Source organism: Sander lucioperca, chromosome 4 (assembly GCF_008315115.2).
Source record: "Sander lucioperca isolate FBNREF2018 chromosome 4, SLUC_FBN_1.2, whole genome shotgun sequence".
Taxonomy (NCBI): domain Eukaryota; kingdom Metazoa; phylum Chordata; class Actinopteri; order Perciformes; family Percidae; genus Sander; species Sander lucioperca.
Genome location: NC_050176.1, coordinates 17,540,939 through 17,563,131, shown reverse-complemented (window position 1 = coordinate 17,563,131; position 22,193 = coordinate 17,540,939). Strand labels below are relative to the sequence as shown.

Below are 22,193 nucleotides of genomic sequence, written 5' to 3'. Positions count from 1 at the left end.
AATGGGGGGTGGGACACAAACGGGATTCTGAAAAGTGGGGGGGGGGGGACATGTCCCCCCCTGTCCCCAGTGGAAATTACGCCCTAGCGTAACGTATCTGCTGCGCGCGGCCACACTTGAGATAGGACAACAAACATGTCGACTTCAGCTGTTGTGCCAATTCATCAGAAGTGTCGGCTTTAAAAACATGCAACATGCAACAAGGCCCAAACAAAAGAAGTGCTGAATGCAAAATATGTGGTATCAAGATTCTGGTTCAACAAGCTCAGCGTTGGCCAGCTAACGTCACCTTGCTTCTTGCTTTCGGTACGACCTAAGGGAGGTTAATTCTGACTGTCGTTGGGTAGATATTATTATATATAGCTATATATTATGTTATTATATATAGCATTGTTCAAAGCCTAAGCATCCTGGGTAGAATGCAGCAGGTGATACACTGATGACGCTCATAACCACGAGAGACTTGAGACTTGACTTGGACTCTAGCTCAAAGACTTGAGACTTGACTTGGACTCTAGCTCAAAAACTTGAGACTTGACTTGGACTCTAGCTCAAAAACTTGTGAGCATTCTCTGTTACAAATTCATATACCCCTTCAAGCATCCAAATGGTAAATCACAGCTGCCCTTTCAAAATAAAAAGTCCAGACCAGCAGGGCAATTATAGTCAAAGATGGGTAAAACCCTCTCTGAGAAACCTAAAGCAGGACATTGTCAGGCTGTGATTGATTTCTCCGTCTGACTCTCCCACCAAATACAAACTAAACCAAATGGAAGTTTTACTTTTTTCTACCTGTGTCACCCCTGTGGTGGTGAGGTATTGCGGCCCTTTATATGTAAACACTACTGGACTACATTTCTTTGTTAATTTGCTATGTTGTAATTTATCTGTGAAATAATATTGCATCGTGTTTATTTCAATGTCCATTTTCCATACTTTTCAGTTGTGGGATCTCTTCTACAGTGTGCTCAATAAATGGTTTCAGATAATGATCAGCTTTAAATAAGACTTGATGATTTTCTTAATGTTAAGATTGTTCATAAATTCTAGTCTGAAAACTACTGAATGATTTTCAAATGTTACATTTCTGTGACAGAAATTTATTTTCATTTCAAACATGAGGCATTACTTTGATGATAGTGCCACTCAGTGGTGAGACACAATAGTACAACATTTAAGATGGAGAGCTGATGATTGCACTGCACAAACCTACCGCTAGCCTTCGAAATAAAAGCCCGTTTTCTATCGGCCCATGGTGGCCGCTCACACCACGCCCCTCGTTTTCTTCGCCTTCAAAATAAAAGCCGCAGCTGGACCCTTCTCGTTCGCTAACAGCACAGACCTCAGAGAGGAACTGCAGGCCTGATAGGAACTCAGGGGCTGAGTTGAGCATGTGTGGGGGGGGGGGTGGCGGGGGAGGAGGGGGTTGCGAGTTGGATATGGCGCAACACTGAAACAGGAAGTAAGAGCTGCAGCAGAGAGGCGTTAATTTAGACTGGTTTTACTGACACACAGCAGGCAGTGGAGATGTGTTATTTCCTGTGATACTTGCATCTTAATGCTAATTTTAACATTCTGTAGAATAGAATAAAGTGTCAGATCTTGACAGCCAGAGGTTTTCATTCATTTTAACATGACTTGTATTCCAACATGACAGTCCTAGGGGACACAAGTTTGATTAAAACAAACATACATTATAGTATATGACAGTTAACCCTCAGTGGCATTATGGATCGCATCTGCAATTCCTGGTGGTGTTATGTGTCTGTAAGTTACACGTTAGCATGGATTTGGTCATTTTCAGGTGAAAAGATATCAGACTCAACACCGGGTGTAGATAAAGTAGTTGTTGTTATATCTGTTGGTTACATTTGATTTTTTTTTAATGTGCAGCTTGGACCTGCTATAATATGATAATTTAATGCTGTTGACACAATATTGCTATTTAGCCTGGAACTAACCATCACATCTTTTCAATACAACGTCAAGAACAAGGTCTTACACGTGTTTACTGTATATGGTATGAGATCAAATGAACAAGGACTGAGGAAGCTGCAGATAACTTGTAAAATGGATAAAATTAGATGGTTTCTAAACCTTTATATGTGACCACAAATGTGGTTTAGGTGCTTCACCCTTCAAGAAGCACATACAAGCATGTGAACTCAGCATATCAACATCCTAACACACACACACACACACACACACACACACACAGATCATAAACATGAAAAAGTAAGGTGTGGTCTGATGGTTTCAGACGAAAACACCCGAAAACACAGCTGTCAGTTTGCTCCTTTAAACCAAAAACACAAACGGTACATGTCAACAGGCGATTGAATAGTTTTAATATTAAATAATTCATGAGAATATAACAAATGCAATACTTACACTAACACACAATATAAGGTACAGCTAAAACACTTCTTTCATATATTACAGTGTAGACATTACAATAAAATCAAAATAGACACAATGCATGTTGCACTTATTGCACTGTGCTATAAGTGTAGTAAGTGAAATCATTGGTCAGATTAGAACAAGTGTTCTGAATTTTAAGGCAAATTCTATGTCACTATAAACAAGAAACAAATAATGAATTCCCCTAAATGCTTGATAAAATATCTGTATTTACAAAACGAAGCATTAGCAACACTCCTCTAATGACACAGAACCGGAACAGTAGCATATTATGTAGAACTCTTTTCATGCAGGAAATAATGATCCACTGGACAGAAGTGGGTGAGTAGACCTCCTGGGACATCACTTGCTTAATTTATCTTCCTGATTCAAGAAACTAAATCTTGTGGAGCAGGCAACCAAAAATCCACTTCTTATGGCAGAAGATATATCCACACATTCTTTGTGGCTGGTTTTCACCTTTGACACTGTTTAGTTTAGTCTGTAAAAAGAGAAGTGGAAAGAGAAGTCCCTCTTATAGCCTAAACGACCACTGTCAGTGTCTAGCCTCAGGTGTCCTCGCTCAGTTGTGTTGGGGAGTTTAACACAACTTAAAGGGAGGCTGAATCCCACTGTGGGGCAGTACTATAAACGTCCATGGGGAGCACTGGAGTGCTCAGTCCTGAGGAGCTTGGTTTATCACCTTCTTCTTACGGACTGAGACCAAGTCGTAGAATGGATCCTTGGTAATACTCGCTCTGTTTGAAGTAAACAAGATCGTCATTAGAAAGAGGCAAATGCAGCAGTATTTTAAGTGTGTGTGTGTGTGTTTTGCTACAAAAAAACAATATGTAGGTTGATCTAGTCCAGAGTTACACTTAAAGGTTGGATGTAATGTGTGTTTCGGAAAGGAAACAAACAAACAGGACTATGGGAATTTGCATGTGGATGTTTGCGTGTTACACAATGTATTCTGAAGTGTCCGGTTGTGTACATGCTGCTGTTTGTGTGGACGTTTGCGAAACCAGCTGTGTGTGTGTGTGTGTGTGTGTGTTTGTGCGTGCGTGCGTGCATGTGTGTGTGTTTGTGTGTGTGAGCTTGTAATGTTATCTTCTACAACAATAGGTTGATTTAGAGAGAGACACTTTAAGGTTAGATGTGTGTGTGTGTGTGTGTGTGTGTGTGTGCGTGTGTGTGTGTGTGTGTGTGTGTGTGTGTGTGTGTGCGCGCGCGCGTGCGTGCGTGGGTCTGACCTTATGGCTTCGATCCAGGAGTCTCTCTCCTCTGCGCTGGGAGCACAGATGGTGTAGGACTGGTGCTTCCCCTCCACCACTCTGCCGTCTGTCTCTGTTTTACATGCTTTGATCTTCTGCCCTCGACTGTTGGGGTTGTACAGCTCCAGACAGTACTGGATGACACCAAAACCATGTGATAACCTACGCATCTACAAATCTAAACTCTATTAACCTAGCGTGAGTGTTACATCTACAGAACACTCTCTATTCAATACAATACAATTGGCTTTTAAACAATGTCCGTGTTGAAAGAAAAACACAGCTGACAATATCTTACCGGTTTGCGAGGATATGGCACTTCTCTCACACAAAGGTTCTCTAGAGGGATGATGCCTCTGGGCTCTTTATCCTGCAGACAGGGTTAAAAGAGATGGAGTGATGGATCAGGAGGGCAAGAAGGAAAAGCTGAGAGTAAAAATGTCATCGGCGTCACAAAAAGAAGGGAAGCAGAAGAGACAGAGAAAATCAATTTTGATAGTCACAGCTACAAAATAAGAAGTGAGCAGAGGGATGCTAGGCCTTGAAAGACTTTCAGCTATATTATATGTCAAGGCGATTTAAAATCAATATATTGAATGGGTACGAGAAGGACTCCAAGTGATTGTATTGTGTACTGACTGTATTGTTCTTGGTCTTATATATTATGTCTAGTTTGGATGCATTATTATTCGGTTTGGTTTAACTGACAGATGAAACATGGGTTAGGGGTTAGCTGGTAAGGATGTATGTGTGTATGCATGTGTATATGTGAGTTTAAGTATGTATATGCATGTATGTATGTATGTGTATAGACTGTATACATGTATAAATAGGTTAGGAACATAGACTGTTAATATTAATAGACAACGCATCCGGTTCGGCGAAGTGCTGCAAATGCGGAATTGCCTTAAACCTGCATTCTATCTGAATTCCAGCAGGGGGCGACACGTGCGATTGCAAAAGGAGGTCCGTTTCTGTAGCAGTCTATGAGAAAGTGACCCACTTCTAACTTGATTTATGACCTCAGTAAACAGTTTCATAATGAGTTTATGGTCTCAATCGCTAGTTTTACGTCTTCTGCAACACAGAATGATGTTCATTTTTTGAATTATGGTCTCGTTGATTTTAAAATCGGCGATAAAGCAGGGGGTGTTTTAGGGCGTGGCTATGATGTGATTGCCAGTGAAAGTGAGTAACACAACGTAGAGTGTAAACAGCTCCTCCCTCACTCCTCCCTCTCGTCTAAAATCGACACATCCGCAACCAGGATGGCTGCGCCCGTAAGGCAAACTCGACGACGGATAGCAGATCTCCACAAACCAATGGGTGACGTCACACATGCGCTGTCCTTTAATATACAGTCTATGGTTAGGAATTTAATTTTTTTTAACTAAAGTACAAACATAGAATAAGGGGGGAGGACCAGAAAAGTTTTTTAACTTCTTCCTACTCCTTTTTGAACATTTTGAAAGATATGTTTGCTGAGGATTTTGTTTGTGTTGGTCTTATGGCCTGTACTGAAATGTACATGTTCTTATTGATCTTTTTATTTTAATTTTTTTAATATCTTCAAAATGAAACTAACTAAATAAACTGGCTAACTAAAAGGAGCAGTGTGGGAGGCTTACAGTGGTGTACTCAAAATAGTAGAGGCAGTTGTCAGTCAGGATGAACCAGCGCCTCTTCCACGTCTTAACTCGACCTCCTGAAATGCAAAAGAGGCAAACAGTTGTCAGCGGAAACTGACAAGCATTCAAACAAGCTGACCAAAAAAAACCAAAAAAAAAAAACCAAAGGTATCTGTTTGAAGTTCAACTTCTGCATAACCTTACACTGACGTTATGTGGTTTGCATGCAAACACAAAATGTTATATTCCATTATTGGGTCATTTTCTGACTGCTTCCTCTGTACTTTCCTGTTTTTACCCTTATGTAGCAGCGTAGTTAGATATAATGTAGCACAGCAGCGCGGAGCACACTTAAACCCCTTCTTCTTAGTTTAGGGATTTTGCTGTTAAAATCTGTTTAACATGGAAAATTATTCATAAGAACAGACTATTGTGGAGAGTTGTTTTACCAAGTTTAAGGAGCCAGCCTTCTCTGTCAGGGTTGAAGAAGGTGTGAGTCAGATCATTCCCATCATCCTCTGGGATTTTAAAAGGCTCGTTGCGAATGCTCTCGTACAGTTTCTGGGTAGAGTTGAATAAGTAAAAAAAAAAGAAGAAAAAAAACATCAGAAATTTGCTAGCATTTAATAAATGTCTTATACCAACCACTGAACATAAATTGTGAGCGAAAGCCTAAACACCAATCAGATGAATTAAATGCATCAATTAGATGCTAAAGTCTAAATGGTCCAAACAATTGGGATACAAATTGCCAACTAAAACTAAAGCATGTTATTCCATTCACTCGAACAGAGACACCAAAGCACAAACATGTCTGTGTGGGATTTCAGTTATGCGTGACACTGAAGCAACGTTTTTTTTTTCCCGTGAGACTTGGATACCGTTGTGTTCACACATCTTTAATCTAACACCAGCCCACAGTCTGGGACACTGGTAAATGCCATAAGGTGTGTGTGTGTGTGTGACAACCCTGCAGGAGGTAATGTGTGAGTTTCTGTTTCAGGTGATATGGTGATTTGGAAATAGTGGTATTATGTTTCAAGCAGATACTTCCCTGCATGGTTTTACATATAAGTGTAGCAACATTCATTTAAAAAAAAAAGTCAATATTACTATTTTTAACTTAATTTTCATATCGGCCTTTGACATGTATGGTCCCTTCTCCTTTCTATCTAGTAAGAGATCCCTTAATGCCCAGTATGAACAGGATCTGAACTAGACTGGACTTGAACAATTGTGAACTTATCCTTTAAAATACAGTGGACCATGTATATTGTTATATTGAGTTATGGGCTGAATAATCAAATGCCAAAATAAAAATAAAAAATGGCCAATTTTCTTCCAGAAACTGAATTTCCAGCTGGTTTAGAATTTGGGTTATTACTTCCTAGTGTTTTAGACAGTGTGATTGGCTCTCACCGAAAGCAGGTCATCAGGTAGATCCTCCCCGTTGTTGATGCCTCTGTTCATGGAGAAGAAACGCTCCAGAGTGGTCTTGTCCTTCACATTGGGGTTGTGGAGGCTGGTGTTGAGCATGATGATGGCAAATGACAGGATGTAGCACGTGTCTGGTGTTACAGAGGAAGATGCACACACACACACACACACACGCACACGCACATGCACGCATACACACACACACACACACACACACACACACACACACACACAAAGAGTAAGACACAGCAACAAAATGTCCATCATGTAGATTAGACAAGTCATGTAGTCCACCCGTAAATACAGAGTCAGTGAAGAAGACTTCAACTTTCAACTTTATTTTGTCCCAGGAGGGCAATTGGTTTTACAGCAACAAGGCATAAACACAAAGGCACAAAAAAACAAAAAGAAAACAGACATACAGTACAGAACACACACACACACACACACACACACACACACACACACACACACACACACACACACACACACACACACACACACGGGTGATTTCCCAAAACGTCCACACAAATAGGAGCATGTACACAACCGGACACTTCAGAATACATTGTGTAACATGCATCAACATCCACATGCAAATTCCCATAGTCCTGTTTGTTTGTTTCCTTTCCAAAACACTATTATATCTAACCTTAAAGTGTAACTCTCCACTAGATCAACCTACATATTGTTTTTTGTAGCGAGGACCGGCCAACATGTCCTCACAATGCAGAAATGTCCTCACTACAATGGTTAATAACTGAAATTGGTCCTCAAGAAGATAGCATTACAAGCCCACACACACGCACGCACACACACACACACACACACACACACACACACACACACACACAAACACACACACACACACACACACACACACACACACACAGACACACAGTCCAGACAGGAAGTGGACAGATGTATATTTAAGCTCACCGGTCGACTGGAAGACATGAGTGTTGCAGTCACAGTAGCGCGTGGCAAAGGCCTCCATCATGCGGTCGATTTTCTGGGCTTCACCAGGCAGACGGAAACTCCACAGGAACTGTCTGTCACACACACACACACCACAACAACATAAACCCCAAGTATGTAATGCATACATTACAATACTTGTAATCCTTAGCCACAGCCATGGTAGCAGCTCTGGGAGGCCGTCCTTGGCCAGGGTGGTGTTTTGCGTCAAATGCTAACATCTGTATGCTAACATGCTCACAATGAAAATGCTAACTTGTTAGCGATAAACAGGTAGAATCAGAGATGGTTCGTTCTTTAGTTATGGAGAATCTTTTGTAGAATGTTTACCAAGTACAGAGTTCAAAACTTTGGATCCTACATTTCCCATAATGCAACCACTAGTATCTTTTAATTTCACTCTCCCTGCCTGGTAAATTTCCACATCCCCTTTTTGTGATGCAGGCCTTTTGTTGTAAATGTGTAGCCTCAAATCCATAGCCCCAATAATCTGAATAACATCACTATGACATCATCAGGGTCAATTTCTCCAACAAAGCCACAAACAAAGTCAACTGTTGGCTGTGGAGTAGTTCTCCCAATGACGAGTAAACAGATTTGGTGAAGTGGCCCTTTTTTTGTATAAAGGACCTTTTACTTGAAATGGGGTATTTTACACTGTGGTCAAGATCTGACTACTTTTTGAGGCAGGCAGCAGAATGTCACTTTCCACTGATGTGGCGGCAAACATTTCTATGCTAACAGAAGCCCCTCTCATACTCTATAGGGAAACTCACTGTAGCTATGTGGCTGCTGAACCGCATGATCAGTGTAACCGACTGTAATCTGCATTATGTAAGGGACCGTTTGGTATTCATGGAATGGACCACCGGAGGAAAATAGGGGAGGGTCATGTCTTTGTATTCTTTGTTGAGGGGAGGGTCATCCGATTTTTTTTAGTCTAGGGGGGAGGGTCACCCAACTTTTGTATTCATGAAAACAGCAAAATTTCAAAGTGGCTTGTTTGGTGCATGTTAGTGAGAAAATCTACTGAAATGGCCACCATAACAGAGGAGTGTGATGCGTAAGATGATAATGCAGAGGTTTAGTCACATTATGTCATGTCTGTAGAAAAACAATGGGCATCTGTACATCTATGTCAAGCGCAGACCAGTACAGAAGGGGGTCATCCCTTTTTTCCATATCATTTTGGATGGTCATCCAAAATGTATTGCTGGCGAAGGGAGGGTCAGGTCTATTTTGACTAAAGATCTCAAATCTCCTCCGGTGGCCCCTTAAATAAATAACGAACAGTCCCTAATCATGTAAAAAAAAACAGTGGTAAAATTGTTAGTCTGATAGTAGTTACGCTTAAAGCTATAGTGCGTAGTTTCTATCGCCCCCGTGAGGAATTGTAAGTAATGACAACAAAACTGTCGGCGCGTCCACATGATACAAGCCTTAGGTGATGGCGCCCCGCCCCCACCCCTCCTCCAAGCAGTTGCTAGTAGCCAAGGAGGACGTGGAGGATTAAAAAAACATGATGGACTCTTCAGAAGAGGTAAGTATCTTCACTTGAGTTTCTGCGCAGGAAAGTCACCGGACGCCACAATCTTCTGAACATAGCCATACTGAGAAATACAGAGAGTTGTGTGGAGCTGATAGGCTTAATTAGCTTTGTAGTGTGGTATCTGACTATTTTTGGAATTGTGCCAGATAACAGCCTCTGATTGGCTAATTCTGTGTCGAACTATGCACTCACACATTACGCCTTATGCATGGAATATATACCCTGTGTTAACAAAGGAAAGTTAGAGCGACAGAATTTGAAGATTGGGCTGGTCGTCTCTCCAGATATCCATGGGTCTGTTAAATTGATGCTGAATCTTTGCTTGTAATAAACCTTTTTATAATCAAGATCAGTGTCTACGAAGTTCCTTCTCCATACAGCGACAACACAGTGCTGCAACTGAAATATACCACAGTAGCAACTCATTTGGCAATGGTTTGAATGTGACGGACGTTTATTAATATCAAAAACTTACGCACTAAAGCTTTAAGTGATTATCTGAAGCCTACTAGATTATCTTTTTTCACTTTGTAATATTTTGTGTTTGCTAGAAAAAAGCAAGTCAAAGATAAGTTCAGGAACGCCAACAAAGTTAAGTTAAAGTTGGATTTAAAGATGGTATCAAATTGTGTCTCTAAAATGTGCCTCGAAAAATATGTACAATAAAAACATCACTGTCATAATTAAGTGAAAATTGTGAAATATGGAATTGCTGCAATTCTGTTTTTAAAGATTATATGTTGGATTTTTTTGGCCTTTATTTGAGAGGACAGATAAAGACAGGAAAGGGGGAGAGAGCGAGAATGCCGCGGGTCAGAACCGAACCTGGGCCGCTGTGGTAAGGGCTGAGGCCCAGCACATGGGGCGCACGCTCAACCAGCTGAGCCACCAGGGCACGCCAGAATTGCTTCTAAATGTATTCATTAATAATTGCTCAACAATTTTTTGTCCAAAATAAATCTAAGTGATTCCTAATTTCAGTAACTGTAAGTAGACCTGCAGTATTTATATATTGCCATCTACTTGTCTTGATTATTTCTCAAGCTATTATCAATCACTTCTTTTCTCTTTGTCTCTTTTATTTGTCATTTTTCATGGATATAAAAAAGGCATCTTAACATGTTACATTATTAAACTTATTCTGTTGATGCTATTGCTCTCATTGTAAGTGAATCTTGATAAGACCTATACATGCATGTGTGATGATGAGTGTAGGTAATAGATGAGACAGGAGTGAAGATAAAAGGGAGCAGACCTGAGGGCCTGGACCAGGTTGAGGTCGGAGAACTCGTGCAGCTCCACGAAGGCCTTCAGGGTCTGGAGGTGGAGCTCCTCCCTGTGGGACACATCATGGTAGGACAAAGACACATGAAACCAGAGGACTTTCTGTTGGAACCTGCTCTGAAATCTCTTTCTCTCCTCCTACTGCTGTATGCTTTTTCCCCTTTTATTTTTTATTATTTTTTCTCATTTTTCTTTTTAACCATTGTGTTGTCTTCACCGTCGTCCATGAACTTGTCATTCCAGGTCAAAATTGAAAAATGCGCTTTGTTTGGAACTTTTTTCGACTTTTTTTACGCTTTTTCTATGCTTTTGGCGCTTTTTTAAACGTTTTTATCCCTCTTTTCAACGCTTTTTTTAAATTCATGGTCAATAAACCTAATAAAATGACATTATGCCTAATTTTTGATTTTGAAAAAAAAACAGACATTATGAATTATTTTGACTAATGCAATAGTTAAGATCAGAGGATGTTGAGTGAATCACAGAATGGTTTATGTCAAATCCATTTAAAAATTTTTTTTTCAAAAGCCATGAAATTAAATAAAACAACCAAAATTCAATGGAAGTAATCAATAATGTTACCTGTGAAGAACATGGATGCATAGATGTATATGTTGTATAGGTTCCATACAACATACATGCATGCATTCATATTATTTTGGGGCAGTTTGGTTATAAGAAACCCATATTTCTGATATAAAAACTTTGAAAACGGGTCAAATTTGACACAACAATGGTCTTAAATCTATTCTGCTCCTCCCCTTCTGTGTCCCCAGGTGTGGGATAATTGACAATCCCTTGTCAATGGGAATGTCTCTCAGTGAACTCACATGTCATTTGTGCACACATTTCTTTACATTTTTCCTTCCAAGATTCCCCTCTTTCCCCATCTTCCTCCTCTCATGCCTGCAAACTACCTGATACTTATTTTCTCTCTTCCTTCTACCTTTTCTGTATCAAATCCTCAATTTCCTCCTCATCCCTCTCCCCACCTTCCAACTGGGGCTGGGCGATATGGAGGAAATGAGATATCACGATATTCTTGACCGAATACCTCAATGTTGATATTGCGGCTTGACAATTGATGCTTTAACAAAATAATTTCACAATTTAGATAGATAATCATCAGTAATGTGGATATAATGACGAAGTGGGTAAAGGCAAATAATACAACAGCTAGAACAGTCTGGTAAATGACATCACTTTACTGTAATGTAGCCTTTAAAACCAGGAAAAGACAACATACGACGATATTACGATATCCAAAATCTAAGACCATATCTAGTCTCATATTACAATATCGATATAATATTGATATATTGCCCAGCCCTTCTTCCTACTCTTTATTAACCTCATCATTTCCATACCTCTTTACCCCCTTGTCTTCCAACCTCGTCCTCTGTTTCCTACTATCTGTCCACTCTTTCCTCCTCCACCTCCTCCCTCCTCACCTTTCTCCAAGAAATTCTCCAATGGCTGTCTTGTTGAGTCCCTCCTCTTTGTAGAGGAACTCAGCGATGGATTGAGCACTTCTTTCCAGCAGCTTATTCTCCACCAGGTAATTGATGCCCTGCACACACATACACGCACACACGCACGCACACACACACACACACACACACACACACACACACACACACACACACACACACACACACAATACACACACACAAACACACAAACACACGCACACACACACACACACACACACACACACACACACACACACACAGACACACACACACACACACACACACACACACACACACACACAAAGTAGACTTTACTGGAGGTACAGTTCACGTTTGTACTTCCACATTATTTTCTGTTTACGATTTGTTTCATTGCACAGACGGCTAAACTTGCACAGCTAAGTTGCGCTTTTAGTTTATGACATAGTGCTTTAAACGCATCCACTAAAACACGCACACACACACTGCCCACTGTGCTGTGGTTAAATGTGTTAAGTTTCATAACGACCTCATCTCCGGTTGGTAAGATCCAGCGAGCTCACAGCTTCTGTAATCCTGATTCCTCAAAACTAATTTCTCTTCCTCTTTCTCCTCCATCACTCGGTTTGGAGAGGAAAAAGGATATTCAAAAATGTATTTGCAACGGAAATAATGATCTCTAAAAGTAGAAACCTCTAACGCAGCATTGATGCCTATACCAACATAGGCAAAAATAACACATCTTCAACAAAAATGGCACGAGAGTTCTAAATACTGGAATTGCTATTGGCTATGTAATAAGATTTTCTCTTCATGGTGTGTGACAATAAGATTCTTTCCCAAACTTAAAAGACCCAAATTATTGAACAGAAAACTTAAAACAAACCATACAGAGCACAGAAGCTGAAGTGAAAGTTTAGAATGTGTAGACTGTAGGATGTAGTTTTCTGTCAAACTCCTAAAAAAACTCTTACCACATCTCTTTCCCATATCACACTTTCATGTTGGTTAGAAAGCATGTTATATCCCTGTAATGGTCTAATCTGATGCTCCTGTTGTATGGTGATTTATTGTATTAGTCTGTGTTTTGTATTGTTTTGTCTGTATTTTCTTGTAAGTTGTGTGCATTTGAAGGTATGCATCTGTTGATGAGTTTGTTCTCTACTGTCTTGTATGTAAGGGTTGAGTTATTTCATTTAAAAAATAATGGTCCATCTAGGGACATGCATTTCAAATGAGCATAGGCTACAAATGCTGCAGTGTGTGGTATAGAAGTTCTATGCTACTTGTCCCTATACAAATAAATAATAATCTAGGAATCTAAACGTCATCTAAAGTCTTACAGTCAACAGAAGAAAGTATAAAGGAAACAGAAATAGGGCCTAAAGTCCATCTACAGTTCAGGTAACCTAAGATACTAACCACAGTTCAGAGTAGACCTATAGTTCAAAATAATGGCAATGCTGTTGTTCCAAACATTTGCGTTCACCACAGCAACAAGCTAGATGTGTCACTGAAACCACAGAAACTGTGCCGTGGACCTGCACCCTGTCAGACTCACTGTGGTTAGGTGAGAGGAAGTCCACACAGAGACAAGCAAGAGCTGCTCGCTAAAGGGCTTTATTTGAGAAACATTAACTCAGAGACACACGTTGACATGTGTAAGGTTCTTGTTTTAAACCATTTAAGAATAGCAAGAAGTTACTTCTCATGACGCATTTTGTTCCTTTCTCTTTAAGATTATATTTTGACGGTGGGATAGACAGAAAAGAGGACAGAGAGAGAGAGAGAGAGAGAGAGAGAGAGAGAGAGAGAGAGGGGATGACACGCAGCAAAGGGCCGCAGGTCGGATTTGAACCCTGGGCTGCTGCAGGACTCAGCCTACATAGGGTGCACGATCTAGAGTACTGGGTGAGCTAGAGGCCGCCCCATGAAGTATTACTGCTAATTGAGATATTTTAGCTAAAACATGCTCACTTTACTTTTGTCTCAAAAGACTATCCACAGACACACGTGCACACTCTTCTGAACTCACCTTTTTGGGGTCCATGTTGAATTTCTTCTTCCCATTTGCAGACAGTTTGTTCTTCTCTATGGTCTTACTGCTGCAAAAGCAACATTGAAGAAAAAAAAATCAGAAGTAGTAATGACTAACTGTAATTAAATAATGCTACATACACATCTAACATTTTTTTTTTTTAACTTAAATTCTATGAGAAGCAGACTTCTCTCTAAAGCCAATTATTTGTAAGCATAAGCCTCAAGATCACTCTTAACGCCATTTATAACCTATACTGTGCATTCAATTGAATCATCATTAGTAGCCATGCTAATTATTTATTTGGTTATTTAGTCATTTATCTTTACTAAAATGTTAAAGTGCTCAAATGTTACTATGCGGTAGTATATAGTCACAGACACATAGTTAGCTTTCAGGAATAGTTCACCATTTAGGGAGATATGCTTTTTGAGAGTAAGGAAGAACATCAATACCAGTCAATATGAAGCAACATGGCAGTAGCCGTTTAGCTTAGCTTAGCATACAGACTGTAAACAGGAGGAAACAGCCTGGCTAGCGAAATCCACCTCCAGTGTAAGTGGGTCATGTGTGGGACTGTATTTCCTTTTTGCAGCAGATGTTTAGACAGGCACAACATTAGATATTAAAGGGTAACTACCGTTTGTTTTTGTGTCTAAGTGACTGATGGGAACAACAATCTTCGACATTGGTCCAATATTAAGCGAGATCGCTGAAGTCGGCAGCGGCAAAACAAGCTACAATGTAAGTTAATATGGCAATTGTCCAGCTTTTCTATTTACCTTAAGTGTCTGAGAACATTATGGAAAGGATTCCTTCAGAGATAGACCTTTAAAACCTATTCATGACCTTTCTGTTTAACAAGAAACAGCTCTGAAGTCGCTAGCGCTAAACTCCACCAGACTTCATTTAAAAAAGCAATCCTTTTAGCGTGTGTAGAGCCAACATATTTTCACATGTAAATCGGTAAACTATGTGTTTATTTCAACCAAAACTAGAGTTGTGATGGTTGGAAAAGTGAAAAGATGACACAAAATGGCTTTTCATAGATTTATTTTGTTTCTGTCGACTCTGAAGTACATTTTACGATGATAAAATTACTGTTAGTTTACATGGAGTTTGGTGGGTTTAGTGAACGCAATTTCGCGGATGTCTTTATGTTTAAAAAAAAGGATCTTACTCTTTAACAGAAAAGTCGACCTCCTTAGAAATACTTTCCATAATGTTGTCGGACACTTCGAATATTAATCTGAGCCTGTCAGTGGCAAAACAAGCACTTTTTTTTTTTTTAAGATTATTTTTTGGGCTTTTCCGCCTTTATTTGACAGGACAGCTGAGTGAGAAAGGGGAGAGAGAGAGGGGGAAGTCATGCAGGAAATCGTCACAGGTAAGACATGAACCCTGGACCTCTGCGTCGAGGCATGAACCTCCAAGTACATGCGCGCCTGTTCTACCCACTGACCCAACCCAGCCACAAACAAGCACTTTTGTGAAGGTAAAAAAAACAGGTTGAAAAAAAAACTGTGGTTACCCTTTAACCTTAAATGTTCAGTAAACTAATGGACTACTAGGTTTCAAGAAAAAGGCGGTTTGATTTAATATGACAGGCAGAAAGGCGGAATAGTTGAAAAATTTGAGATTTACTTTATTGGATGGAGTTTTTAGTTAAATTCACTATGCAGCATGAGAACACTATTGTTTCCTGAAAACAAATGCCCATTCTAATTGGATCAATACAACAAATACTATTTTGAAAATTGGATTTACTTTAATTATTTCTTTAAAATCCTCTTTGAGGAAATAGGAGCATTAAGTGGGAGTTGTAAAAAGAGTTCTATACAAAGAACAACTGGTTTGTAAGGTGGGTGTGGGGATTTTCCCCCAGCAAAACTCACTTTTCCTCTGACGACTCAAAGCTGAGTATATCTGCCATGACGTTGTCTATCTCCATCTTTAACTTCTGGACAGAATGAAAGAATACAGTACATCTTTAATATTGGTTTCGTCAATATTAACAGCAAGAGTTTTAAAATTAAAATTTAAAATTAAAGCTATAGTACGTAGTTTCTGCAATCCCCATGAAGAATTCTAAGTAATGACAACAAAACTGTCGGCGCGTCCACATGATGCAAGCCTTTCGTGATCGTGCCCCCCAACCCCCCCCCCCCCCGCACACACACACCCCCCCACACACACACACAACCCCCCCTCCCTCCTCCACGCAGTTGCTAGTAGCCAAGGAGGACACGGAGGATTAAAAAAACATGATGAAAAGGTAATTATCTTCACTTGAGCTTCTGCACGGGAAAGTCACCAGACGCCACAATCTTCTGAACATAGCCATACTGAGAAATACAGAGAGAGTTGTGTGGAGCCGATAGTCTTAATTAGCTTTGTAGCAACTCATTTGGCAATGGCTTGAATGTAACGGACGCTCATTAATAGAAAAACGTTACGAACTAAAGCTTTTAACAGCATTTTTTGACCAACACATGTTTATATATTTGACTACCAGCAGAAAAAAAAGCCTAGCTGTATAAAGAGGCACAATACAGCGCTGCACCATCAGTGTCTGAAATACTAAAAACAATATGTTAACTGAAATCACTTAAATGCTACATTTCAAATGTTTACAATCAGTAGATTCATGCATTATTTTAGTGTTCAGTCATTTTAGGAAGTATGCATGACTGATATTATTTAAATAAACATAAAAAAAAATCTCATGTACCCACTGAAGTACTCCAAAGTCCCCGTAGGGGTTACAATATGTGCATGTACGTACCTGGATATCATCCAGAAGGGCTTCCTTATACGTCCTAATGCTTTCAATCTCCATCTTCTCATCTGCTGTAAAATCTGAGGAAACTGTACAGAAATTGGGACAAAAACGTCAAACAGATTCTCAGGAATACAGATTATGTTCTTCATAATCAGCCCTCACAACTTTCAACACATCACCATAGTCATGTAAAATAAAGACGTAATAAACACTGATGGCTTAATCATCTATTGTAGGCTTCCGGAATTGTGGAAACACGCGAGATCTGTCATTTGATTTTATTATAAATCTACACACAGTATCTGCATATTGTACAAACATTCAAAGATAGCCACAGCATGAGGAAGAGGGGTTTCTCTGGAAGATATGAGAGACAGGTGGTGTGGTTTTTCTCTGCCACCGCAAAATATAACCATGAATACATTTCTTGAAAAACAAGGCAAAGGCTTGCAAATACATGGAAACATATTCACACACAGCTAACAGGCTCTGTGGTTGCACACTTTGTCTTATTTCCTCTCTGCCAACCACCATCCCACCCCGCTTCCATGTAAGAGTTGCTCAATGACATAGAGAAGTGATGTATGAATCATGAAAAATCTGACACAGTCATGTTAAGATATGGTTTTCATTTAGGCGTTGTGATTGGTTACAAAACTATACTTGCAGTTTGCTATGTAACAAATAATATGTCCATCAATAGCCAAATTACACTTCCCAGGTTCTATATCATCAATTAAATTTGGTTATTGCATCGTCTGGTGTACCAGAGTTCTCTCTGCCTGATTATTGTTAGAGTGTTTGTCCCTTTCACACATTCAACCCATTACATTGCTGGGTTCAATTATCCAGGTAACCTATGATTAAAGTAAGAATAACAGAAAACAAGTGTGAGAGTCTACAGCCACGCCATCTGTGTATGTGTGAGTCTAAAGGCCATTTTATGGTTCTGCGCATTCGCCACGCAGAGCTTTCGCTGTAGCCTACGTAAGTGGCCTGGTGTTTATACTTGTGCACTGGTGTGTGCGTCGAGCCGGCGTGACATGTGTGGGGAGTGTGTGGTAGAGGGAGAAGTAAGAGAGTGACGGCGATTAGCTTCGGAGCGAGTACCGACTCTAGAGTCATAGTGAGAGAAACAAAGTGTCTCCCCTGTGTTTTCTGACCACGGTGAGACATATTTAGCAGGAAAAGTTAACCCTCTCTTTGATTTCATGTTGTTTATGGAGAAGGAGAACCAGGCAATGAGTCAGGGGAAATGCAGTGCTACCCAGCCACGGCTGAGCGACGTGCGTCGCTGCGACATGCATCGCTGCGACGTGTAGTTACATTTTTCGAGAGGTGCACTTCAGGCTACGGCGTAGGGTCCAGCGTAGACGCAGAGGGGTCTGCGGGGGCACGCCGTCGATTCATTCTCATTGTATATTTTTCTACTTTTCTTCCTTAGGTGAGATTCCTTCTATAAGCCCCTAGGGGTTTTCTTAATCTCACCTGCACATTTGTTATTTTATATTATTTTATTTTCTTGTGGTTCTGTTGTCTTGATTTTATTGTGCAAAAGAAACAAATTCAAATTCAAAAATTCAAATTCATCGACACTGGGAGGCTTTGAGCCATATGCAATGGTTAATGCTAATGTTCGCCATTTTTACCATGTTAGTTGGGTATGTTAGCATGCTAACATTAGCTAATAGCAGTAAATACAAAGTACAGCTGAAGGTGATAGGATTGTGAGCAGTTTTGCAGGTATTTGGTCATTATTGATAGAAGATTTTAAAATGTTGACCTGATGAAGGCACTAGATGAAAAGTTAAGGGATCACGTTTTTTACAATTCATTGTGAGGGTGACATAATACATTTCAATGACAATCCATCTAGTAGTTGTTGAGACATTTCACTCCAAACCATAAATGTCAGCCTCATGGTTGTACAGGAGGACAAGGAAAGGGTTTAACCAAAGTTAATAGGATTCATCTACATGTCAGCATGGGTATCTGTACCAAATGCTGTGCCAATCTATCAAGTATGATGTTGCGATATTTCAAAAGAGAAGTTGTGCAAGAGGAAAAAAGTCAAGGGATTGCAAAAAAATATTAGGATTCATCCTAATAATATCTGCGAAATATTCATAGCAATTCATCCTATGTTTCTGAGATCATCATCATCATCTTTTGTATGAGATTTTCTTACTTTGCTCTCTGAATTTGGACTGTGAATTGAAAGAACATTGATGTATACTGTACAGTATGTCTCTTGCTGTATGCTGAAAATGGTGTTCAAGATAGTACTTTTCTCTGGAAACTCGGCATCTGCAAAGCTCGTTTGTATTTTTGTAAAAGTATCTGTCCCTTCTAATGCACAGATTATTTTCAAATGTGATATATACATTAACCATGTTGAATCTTAATTGGCTTAAAAACCATGAATACAAGAATGTCATATGTGGTTGGTTTACGCAGTAGCTGCATTTGCTTAAGAGTTAAGAGAAACATTTTGCAAGGTAGCGAATTCCATTATTATAACACTCACACTCTCACTCTCACTCATTTCTTACAAGGATAATCAGTTGCAGCTTTTGCCTGTAGGAAAAAAACTTTAGGCAAAGTTAGAGGGCCGATTTGAATGTCAGCGTGCAGAGAGTGGTTCCCAGAAGACAAAAACAGAAGCAATATAAGTGTCTCTCATTAGCAAAGAAGATTTCACAGATAAACGCAGCAGAGTGCTTTTGGTAGGCCACCAGTGAAACTAGACCTGAGAGTATATGAGCTCTGTGGCGCCTCCCTCAGTAGGGCAGATGGGGGAGAGTAGCATTTGTTTCACACAGTTAGGAACATCAACATGGAAATAATAGATTGCATCCTCTGTGAGAAACAATCCTAGAATATAAAGTGAACAAAAAGGTAACAACACTTCCTGTAGAGATCTGTGAGCTGTTTAGTGTTGACGTTCTGACCACAGGACTTCCATATCCCCACCCTTCCTTTACATATCTTGTGCAACAACTCTGACAGGCATACATTTTGAGATTTGTGCTTTTATCTGAAAACTAACCGTGGACATAGCTTGACACGGCAACTTTAATGGTGGATTGTTTAGATGTCTAACTAAAGATACCAACTTCTGTTTATTATATTATTATCAGTGCTCTGCGGTCATGTGAGTTCGGAGTATGACAGCCTCTTCCCTATTTCAGCTGAGAGTGAGACCAACCCTGTCCAACCTGCGCATCGTTTCCCCACAGGGTGCAGATTGTGATAAACAGTGTACTAAGAACAGTGCACCAATAATCTAAGTATTAAAAAAAACTGTTGCACAGTTTCACACCAGAAAGAACTAAATTCATGTAAATGTGTTTCTACGTCACAGCAGTTATTATTATTTTTTTTAATCTAAAAAGCTGACAGTGTGAGGAGATGGAAGTTGTTATACCAAACAGCTGGCATTGTTTCAGATAAACGTGTTACTCTTTCTTGTCTACTTTGTGTCATTAACCCCAGTTTGTTAATAACCACAAATTAGAGCTTAAGTATTAAAAATACCAAGTTAATGTTATAATAGTTTTACTGATGCTGCTGCTCTTGTCCTGTCTTTTATCATCACAAATTCTTTTTTTACATATATATTTAGTATTTTAGTTTTTTGTTTTTTTTAGTTACCCTTTGAGAAGAAAGCCAGACAAAGTTTTTTTATGCACTTGTATAATGACAATAACGGTTCTATCTATCTATCTATCTATCTATCTATCTATCTATCTATCTATCTATCTATCTATCTATCTATCTATCTATCTATCTATCTAACATTGATAGGACAGTTAAATACCTAATCAGTCATCATATGTAGGAGTAGATTAAAAGACAATTTATTCAGGTAAATAGCATAACATAGTTGATACTGTCATCAAACACTGCCTTATGCCTCAACTTAAAATATTAAATAACACATTTTTTTAGACCACAAATTGAAAACGCAATTCCAATACATGTTTTAAAGTCTTTGTGGAGGTCAAAAATGAAATACAAAATATGAGAACCAACAATAAAACGAGAGAAAGAGAGCAAATCAGATCTTACCCATTTGGCAATCAGTCATTTATATCCAAGAGAAAAAAGCAAAGATTGGCAACGCCAAAACAGTTACATGCAGTCAAGTTGAGATATCAAGATATGCAGACTACCACAGCACATAGTGCAGTAACACTTCAGTGTTCAAAGTAGATGTTCTCTTTTAACCCCACCTCTTCCCCATCCATCACAATGTCAGACAGAAAAAATGGTAAGCAGAACGTCCTTCAAAATAAAAACCCTTTCTCAATGGATTAGTCCATGAAGAGAAGTAATCAAGTAGGGTCATTTAAAAAAACAAAAAAACATTTTGGGGGTGTAAGACCTCTAGAACACGGACAAAACCTGTGTTATCTGGGACTGACAATAAGATTTGAAATTAAACTGTAGGTCCAAAACAGAGACTTTTAGAAAAGAGAAGGCAATGTTTCACCATTAAAAAACCCCCAATAATAACACAGCTTTGAAATTTGCTTTTGTGGCTTGAATATAACATTTTGTAGACCCGAGATTTCGTGAGTGGATGTGACACAGAGTGTGTTGACATTTGGTTTGGACAATGAACCTCTGTTGCAAAACTCCAGTCCAGGCCAAGTGAGTTTTGAAAGCCAAGAATATCATCACATGGTGAGGTAAGCGTTGAAGCCCTGACACGAGAGCCGTGACTGAAAAAATCTTGGTCATTTGGTGCTACATGATAAAAGATTAGTTTTGTTTCAATTTATTCTATTTCAACTGTAAATTACACACTTTTATTTTGAAGATAAGATCGTCTTCCTTCTTCTCTTATTGTGGCGTACTAACTCAGGCTGCCTTGACACCTGACAACCTTTCTTTAAAGCAGAAGTCATGAGTGGTTGAGCGTGTGGTTTTGCACGCAGCATCCCATTCAAGTGTGACTGTAAACAACATCTTTATCACATGGTTATTGATTTTGAAGTAGAAAATCTGCTAAATGCCTACAATATACAGACAACCTTATTAAAACGAGCTTTAGAAATCTTACAATACATCGAGGACACAATATCCAAGTTATTAGGGTAACATTTACATAATACAGAAGGATTCAGGAAGCATATATAAAGTCATCTTAATCAAGACACAATTATGACTGAAAAAAGGATATTTTAAGAAAGATTGAAGTAAGGTGCAAATGTGAATTGGTCTAATAGTTCTTAAATAGCTCTTCTGCTGTAAATGCTCAGAGTTTTCGACATGATAAACATTCAGAAAAAATTATGCTGAAGTGCCATCTAGTGGTAACAAAGCGCTATCATAAGTATTGCTATTCCCAGTGTATGATCATGAGT

General features: G+C 39.4%; 1 protein-coding gene across 2 annotated transcripts; it reads right to left on the bottom strand.

Annotated features, from left to right (window-relative positions):
* Window positions 1-2,327: 2,327 nt before the first annotated feature.
* On the bottom strand, window positions 2,328-21,043 carry cyth4b (cytohesin 4b). 2 transcript variants are annotated; one of them, XM_031288908.2, is made up of 13 exons: window positions 20,893-21,043; window positions 16,825-16,907; window positions 15,935-15,999; window positions 14,037-14,106; window positions 12,002-12,120; window positions 10,522-10,602; window positions 7,679-7,791; window positions 6,722-6,870; window positions 5,752-5,863; window positions 5,303-5,379; window positions 3,973-4,044; window positions 3,654-3,808; window positions 2,328-3,158 (listed from the first exon to the last, which is right to left on the bottom strand). In XM_031288908.2, exons 1-13 carry the CDS (start codon window positions 20,909-20,911, stop codon window positions 3,077-3,079), a joined length of 1,197 nt encoding a protein of 398 aa, XP_031144768.1. In that variant the 5' UTR covers window positions 20,912-21,043; the 3' UTR covers window positions 2,328-3,076. The 2 variants fall into 2 exon arrangements, with proteins under 2 accessions (XP_031144768.1, XP_031144769.1); XM_031288909.2 differs by having other exon boundaries at window positions 14,037-14,103.
* Window positions 21,044-22,193: the final 1,150 nt, after the last annotated feature.

Coding starts and splice junctions, on each gene's coding strand:
- cyth4b (XM_031288908.2), bottom strand. Junction 12,121..14,036: donor TCAACATGGACCCCAAAAAG/GTGAGTTCAGAA, acceptor ATGTGTGTGCAG/GGCATCAATTACCTGGTGGA. Junction 4,045..5,302: donor ACTATTTTGAGTACACCACT/GTAAGCCTCCCA, acceptor CCCTGTCTGCAG/GATAAAGAGCCCAGAGGCAT.